The following is a 7,475-nucleotide window of genomic DNA, read 5'->3' on the forward strand; positions in this document are numbered from 1 at the left end:
TGTGTGCTTGTTTTGTATGCTATAGAGCTCATCTGGCGAACTTTCTAAATGTTTCTAAAAGTGATTTGGTGTATTAATAATATTTATATTCTTTATAGATTGTATATATCCATTTTTTATTCTTTTATTATTATGTTCCATCTTGAGCGGAGCTAGTGTATTAAATGCTACTGGACCTTAATCCACGGTTGTAGAACGGCTCCAGCGAGAGGCGGGAGGTGAAGCAGTTCCAGTTCTTAGCCTGGCCGGACCACGGGGTCCCAGAGCACCCCACCCCCACCCTGGCCTTCCTCCGCAGAGTGAAGGCCTGTAACCCGCTAGAGTCTGGCCCCATGGTAGTCCACTGCAGGTACTCTCCATTTAACAGGAGTCAAGTAATGTGGTTTCCACCCACATAATGAATAATAGTAATAGAGTCCCAATATTCAATGTCTTTATTTTGAAGAAATTAATAGAAATGCTGATCCAACAAAACAGGGTTTAAAACCTATATGATACATTTATATAACCCTCTTAAGACCCCTTTCAACTGATTTCAGTGATAACATAGCTTTTACTGTCTGGGGAACGTTGCTTTTCTGGTTGTCTTATATTTATGTACACCAATATGTGGGCACAAATACAAAAATCGATCCTGGTATAGAAACCTCTGAAGAGACCAGAAATTTTCGATCTTCAGTTTCCCCCACCAAGCCAGGTTGCGGTGCTAAGAGACTCCGACTGCACTAACTCTCGGCACAGTCATTATGCGATGGTGGATGTTATGCACGGGGGTGTGGCATTCATCTTAGATACTTTTCTCAGTCCGTCCTTACCGTGTTGTTGCATGTAGGCTGTATAAACGTGGAAAACACGATGACAAATACCACATTATTAACAAGGTTGGAATTAAACCGAAAAAAATTAAGCGCCTTTCCTCATTATTTAGAGAATTTCCACAGATCTTCGAATGGCTGCCACTTAGATACTCCCAGGTCATTTCCCTCTGTAAGGAACCTTCCTAAGCTAAAAAGAATCTCCGACCGCAGACCCAGTGTTGAGGACCAAGATGGTCACCAGGGGATTAAGCCCCCAGTTGCTGTTCTAGCGGACCTCCTCACCAGATGTATTCTGCTGTGTCCTCAGTGCTGGAGTGGGCCGGACCGGCTGCTTCATCGTCATAGAAGCCATGCTGGAGAGGATCAAGTACGAGAAGATGGTGGACGCCTACGGTCATGTGACCTGCATGCGTGCGGCCAGGAACTACATGGTCCAGACCGAGGACCAGTACGTTTTCATTCACGAGGCCCTGCTGGAGGCCACTATCTGTGGCTGCACGGAGGTCCCAGCCCGCAGTCTGTTCGGCCACATCCAGAAACTTTCCCAGAATGCACCTGGGGAGACGCTCACCCCCATGGAGCTGGAGTTCAAGGTAAATCATTGCCTGTAAGGCTTTCATTGGTTTTCTTTACTGCAAAGAGCAATTCAAAATGGTAATAGAAAATATTGAACTACAATAAGATATGGGGCATAATTTAAAAGTGGCTAGAAATGACTGAATACAAATATTATTGAATTTGTTGGGCACACTTAAACAAAAAGTCCTAGACCTCACTTCAATAGATCGTGAGACTTTTATCTGAAGCCAAAGGACAAACGGGCACCTTACTTTTCATTAACTTTTTCAAACCTTACCCTACCGCTATAAAAATAGAAATCAGGTCAATAGTAATATCTGGATCCTTGAGATTTACAATTGGTTTAATGATGATCTCGGGCTAAAGTACATTATAAAACAGGATGAACATAATGCAAGATAATGAAAAGCAAACAGAACAATAACGTAGTAATAATTTAATAATTTAAGCATAGACATTTACTAGATCAACGCACTCCTATTCTTAAATGATTCATTCGAATTGACTGAAGACTGCAATTGCTGTCTCGCCATCTCGAGCTCCGTCTCGAGCTCCTTCTCTTACAAACGCTATGCAATCTTTTTGTGTCCCATTGTGCAGAAGTTAGCCAACTCTAAAGCACATACCTCAAGATTTATCAGTGCCAACCTGCCATGCAACAAGTTCAAGAACCGCCTGGTGAACATCATGCCTTTTGAGTCCAGCCGGGTCTGCCTGCAGCCCCTTCGGGGGGTGGAGGGCTCGGACTACATCAATGCCAGCTCCATCGATGGCTACAGGTGAGGAGAGCATATCACTGATGATTCTACCAGCCAGACCCACGTCTCCTCTTTGAAGTTATCCAGTTGTATTTCACCCACCGTCGTTTAGTCCACAAAGCTTTTCCAAGCCTCTAACTTCTGCAGTTCACCGATCACAACATTTGTTGTAGCTGTATCAATCTGTTGAATCATGTTTAGGATGTCTGTTAAATTATAATCGCATAATTGTGCCATTTGACCGTACTGATTGTTTCATTGCTGTACACACAGCAAAGCTCTGTCTTTTAACAGCAGTTACCAAAATGACATGAGGCAAAGGAGTTTTGACACAGGAGTTAAGGGTTAGGCTTGTATTGCAATTCCTGGAATGCTGAATTAAAAGCGTGATATACCTTATATATCATATATACCATGTATAACTTAGCGATATGTAAATATAGACAGCCATGTCTTTTTCATGCACATTTGGTTCATGCTTGTGGATCATTTGCTTAATAAAACACTGCTCCCTGGTGGATGTTGCATCTTAATTAATGTGCAATCTATCAAATTACGAAAATGATATACAAATAATCATTGTAAAACAAAATGAAAGAAAATAACAAAGGCGTAGAACCCACAATTAATTGAACTATCTTTGAATACATTGAAATATAAAAATAACTTTGTTAAACTTTTACAATAGGGCGACAATAAACAACCAATAATAATCATTATTTATTGCAGTTATAAGCATTAAATGACAGAACATTTATCTAATGGTCTAGTAATCACTTATTAATGATTATTCTTCGTAAATCCTACTAAGAGTAATCAGTATGATTTACAATAAGGCTACAATAGAGCCTGTAAATCAGACTCTATTGATTTACTAATGTCTTCATTGGTACTGTCACATCATCTCTTATCCTTTCATGTGGTGTTTTTGTTTTTTCAGGACTAAACCTAACGCCTAAAACTATACTGACGCTACATAATAATGCACCACTGCATTACCTAATGTTTTTTAATGGTTCAAAAGTGTACGCTTATTATTAAGTGTGACCAAAACTTGTAAGTATGCTGCCATCTCGTCCTTCCTTTCTGCAGGCAACAGAGAGCCTATATGGCTACACAGGGCCCCTTAGCAGAGACCACCGAGGACTTCTGGAGGATGCTCTGGGAACATAACTCCACCATTGTCGTCATGCTCACCAAACTCCGGGAGATGGGGAGGGTGGGTGACCCACACATGTACCATACACAGAAGCACCCAAAGACAAGACGGAAACAAAATTTTGACATGTAGACATATGCAAACTGTGGAAATGCACACTAATGAGGCATTTTGAAGCGTTTGGATTTAAAGCTGAACACACACCCACTTATGTACATATAAGGTTGTGTTATCTCAGGCTGTTACTTCAGTAGAATTCTCGCCCCTGCCAAGGGGCGAGAAGTTACTGTAATTGCTAATGCAAAAAGTGAATTCCATCCAAGCATAGCTCATTCTTGCATCTTTTAAAATGGTTAATTTGCTGTAGATGGTCACTCTGAATGAACTATTCCTTTTTCGTAGGAGAAGTGCCATCAGTACTGGCCAGCTGAGCGATCAGCCCGCTACCAGTATTTTGTGGTGGACCCCATGGCAGAGTACAACATGCCTCAGTACATCCTCCGAGAGTTCAAGGTCACGGACGCCAGGGTACCTGCTGTTCCTCTCATGCATCACATGATATTCCTAAGTGGTTGAGGAATACACATTAAATGATTTTAACATTTGATGAAAATTATTCAATAGCATTACAATGAATGAATTGTCTACCCATTTAGGATGGCCAGTCTAGGACCATTAGACAGTTTCAGTTTACTGACTGGCCTGAGCAAGGTGTACCAAAAACCGGAGAAGGCTTCATTGATTTTATTGGCCAGGTTCACAAAACCAAAGAACAGTTTGGACAAGATGGACCGATCACCGTACACTGCAGGTAACCATCTCATCACAGTATATTTACAAGTGTACATTCATAATTGTATCAGTTTTTCTTCATCTTAAACAGAAACCCTGATAAGCAGCAGAAATCACACCAAAGACAGGCTATACAGTTGCCTTTTTAGCGTTTTCCCGGTAATCTAAAACATCAGGATAAAGTTTCCTTGATTTGATTGTGTGATTTGTTAAACTGCCATATTTTACTTTTCTAATGCCAAACCTAATCCTTACCCTAACCTATTTAAAAAATATCTGTACTAGAAAGATCCTCAAGAATAAAGCACTCTGAGACTCTTTAACATGTGAATGTTTGGTCATCAGTGCGGGTGTTGGACGGACGGGTGTTTTCATCGCTCTGAGCATTGTGCTGGAGAGGATGAGATACGAGGGAGTGGTAGACCTCTTCCAGACAGTCAAGATGCTGAGAACTCAGAGACCCGCAATGGTGCAGACAGAGGTACAGCGTCAGCTAAGACTGGGCTGTACTGGTTCCTCATCAGGCCAGGGCTCCAACTAGCTTCAATCATCTAAAATATACACATTCTGTGGGACAGGGAACATGTCATGTAAATATTAAAGTTGTTTAAACTTTTATAAAGGTCAAATGTTGTTTTCCATACTTTCTATATAATGCATAGCACTGCCACATCATAGGCATAGTAGTTTAGGAGAGAGAAAAATGCAAATTATGCATTTTATTAATTTGTTTTAGATTTCAATGAATGCTTGTCTTGGCTGCATCCGTGCAATATGTTCAGAGATGTTAGAGAGATTTTTTTATCTTAGACAATCAACTGTGTGATCACAACTTGGTAAAATCTTAAATACATAAGATAAAGTGTTACTCAGTTTCCCATCACAGCAAAGTCTAACGTCTTTACTTTATTGGTTTTGTTTTCAGGACCAGTACCAGTTATGTTACAGGGCAGCGCTGGAATACCTTGGAAGCTTTGATCACTATGGGCCATGATGATACAAGAACCTATTTCTGACTTTGTGGTGGACTGCTTAGAAGGGGCATGCTTGTTGCACTCCTCCCCTCCTCCACAATCTTTTAGTATGCCTCACTTTTTCATTTGGACGAGATACTTCCATTAACCACCCGAAAGATGCCCCTCAAAAAAATATTTTCTGCTGTTTTCCTTTAGATCATTGTTCCTGTGGCTATATACATGGTAATATTATCGTATGTTTTAATGTTGACTTTTTTTGTAATTCATTTATACTTTTTTATTAGCACACATTATAATTTTCAGACATGCTTCAAATATGGAATATTGGGGTTTGCATAGAGCTGCTAATGATATTATTTTTCTTACCATATAACATATATATTAAATATCCTATGTTACTCATATTTTTTAGTTGAGTACAGGCCCAACTGTCAAACCATGTTATTAGATGCAGCATAAAGAAAAAAAAAAAACCTTTTCTGTGAAGTATAAAATAAACCTCAGTTTAAACTAATACTTTTAATTCACATGAATAACATAATTTGTATCCGTAACTTCCATTAATTAATTAATAGAGTTGATGTTTTTAAATTATATAGTTTTAATCAAAGTACAATGAACTTTGACTCAAGTAGAATTTTGCTACATTATTAGACGATACAAATAATTAAGATAATGATGAACAAGTAGCATATTACATTGATACAATACCAACCTAAAAATTTGTATCATGGATGTCACAATGCATCCCTTAATTTACTATATATACATATGTTTTATGGAAAATGAATGGATATAATTATATTTGCATATATATTGATATCCATTATACAGCATATATAACACTTGGAGAAGATATTCTATTCCAATATTAAGTAATATCAATATTACTATAATGAAAAAGTAGAATTGGTGAATCCCTGTTGAAGACTATGTGCTGATTTAGGTCTCAGAGTCTGGACATCACTTGATCCGTCCAAGCATAATGCTTTTTGGTTCAGACTGCTGTTTTAGACCTGAAATAAAACTGTTATGAATCTGTTAATACATTAGGAGGATTCAAACATTCAGGTAAACCCCGTTTCTTTGTGTGATTATTCACACATTACAACAGTCGCCATGTCACTGTGGAACCGTGTTTGTATGTCTACGCTGTCATGTTTTTTTTATTTGTAAATAAAAGAGATATAACCAAAATTTGAGATGAATGAAGTTTGATATTTGGCTTCAATATAAAACTGGTCAAGTTCCTGTTCCTATAACTGCCTGAAATGCCCTATCCAACGGTTGTCCCAGGGCATTTTACGAGCGTCTTATGAGGTGTCTGCATATAACCGAAGGTTGGGGCAGGACACACCCTCCAACAGTTTCGAAAAGTGGAAGGGATAATCCCAATGGCTAGGGTAGAAGCTTGCAAGCCTTGATATTTTAATCTGTCAAAAGGTTAGCTGTCAATCAATGTGCTATGATTTACAGTTGATGACAGAGCAATGTAATCAGACAAAATACTTGTCTGGTTTACCCAAGTGCAAGCATTGGCAAAACTGCATGAAAAATAACTACATTGAATTATTGTATTCTTTGGTGTGAATCATGAATTTGATGTAATTGAACTATAGGTCATCCAATTTGGACTTTGTGAGCTAATATCCTTTATGGGAACTTTGATTCGATTTCTGTAAAGATAAAACAAACCTCTGGGATAATGTCATCTCTAGTGAAAAACTTTCATCTGGCACCACTTTCTGAAACTGGTGACAGGTGCTGCTCCTAGGGTTGAACACCTGTGACATCTCTGTAATATGAAATATATATCCAAGTGCAGAGCAAATCAGGGGAGTTTGTGGAGACATCCTTCATGATGTCTTCCAATCCATTCATTGATAGTGCCAAATTGAATTGCTTGCCAGTGGTGCCTGCCTTGATCGTGAAGGGATACATGATATTGGATGAAATTTAAACCTGCCCTTTCCACCGGTTGGCATCACAGGCAAAATAATCATGCTGTATAGAGGTAATTAACATTCAGATTTAAAATACCAAATTATCACAGACCCGGCAGCCAATGAATCATAACCATTTGGGTCGAAGAAAGTATGAAGGCATCCCGAAGAGGAGGTGACTTTTCAGTTGGGTGAGATGATTCTCCCCTCCTCAATGACCTCAGGATCAGTGGAAAAGCCTTGGCAGATGGTAGGCATGCAGGAGTAGAAAAAAAGTCTACGCTATTGAAGAGTTGGTCAACGGCACTATAGTGGTGCTCCTGACCATCAGATTTCTGCCTCCAATGAGCCTCCACGCAAAATGCCATTGAACGGCAAATCTTTCTAACAAGTATAGGGGGGTCAGGTGGGCACAGTATTCTCTTTAAAGGTCCCATGACATGCTATTG

General features: G+C 39.2%; 1 protein-coding gene across 9 annotated transcripts in view; it reads left to right on the top strand.

Annotated features, from left to right (window-relative positions):
- Positions 1-6,280, top strand: part of ptprfa (protein tyrosine phosphatase receptor type Fa) — a 52,963-nt gene extending 46,683 nt beyond the window's left edge. For all 9 annotated transcript variants that reach the window (XM_060066789.1, XM_060066792.1, XM_060066790.1 and 6 more), the window contains 8 exons: positions 195-349; positions 1,126-1,411; positions 1,998-2,176; positions 3,248-3,374; positions 3,717-3,842; positions 3,971-4,125; positions 4,452-4,587; positions 5,032-6,280. In XM_060066789.1, the coding sequence (XP_059922772.1) occupies positions 195-349; positions 1,126-1,411; positions 1,998-2,176; positions 3,248-3,374; positions 3,717-3,842; positions 3,971-4,125; positions 4,452-4,587; positions 5,032-5,100 (1,233 nt within the window). In that variant the 3' untranslated portion in view covers positions 5,101-6,280. The remainder of the gene's footprint in view (positions 1-194; positions 350-1,125; positions 1,412-1,997; positions 2,177-3,247; positions 3,375-3,716; positions 3,843-3,970; positions 4,126-4,451; positions 4,588-5,031) is intronic.
- The last annotated feature ends 1,195 nt before the right edge of the window (positions 6,281-7,475 follow it).

This window comes from Gadus macrocephalus, chromosome 12, assembly GCF_031168955.1.
Source record: "Gadus macrocephalus chromosome 12, ASM3116895v1".
Taxonomy (NCBI): Eukaryota; Metazoa; Chordata; class Actinopteri; order Gadiformes; family Gadidae; genus Gadus; species Gadus macrocephalus.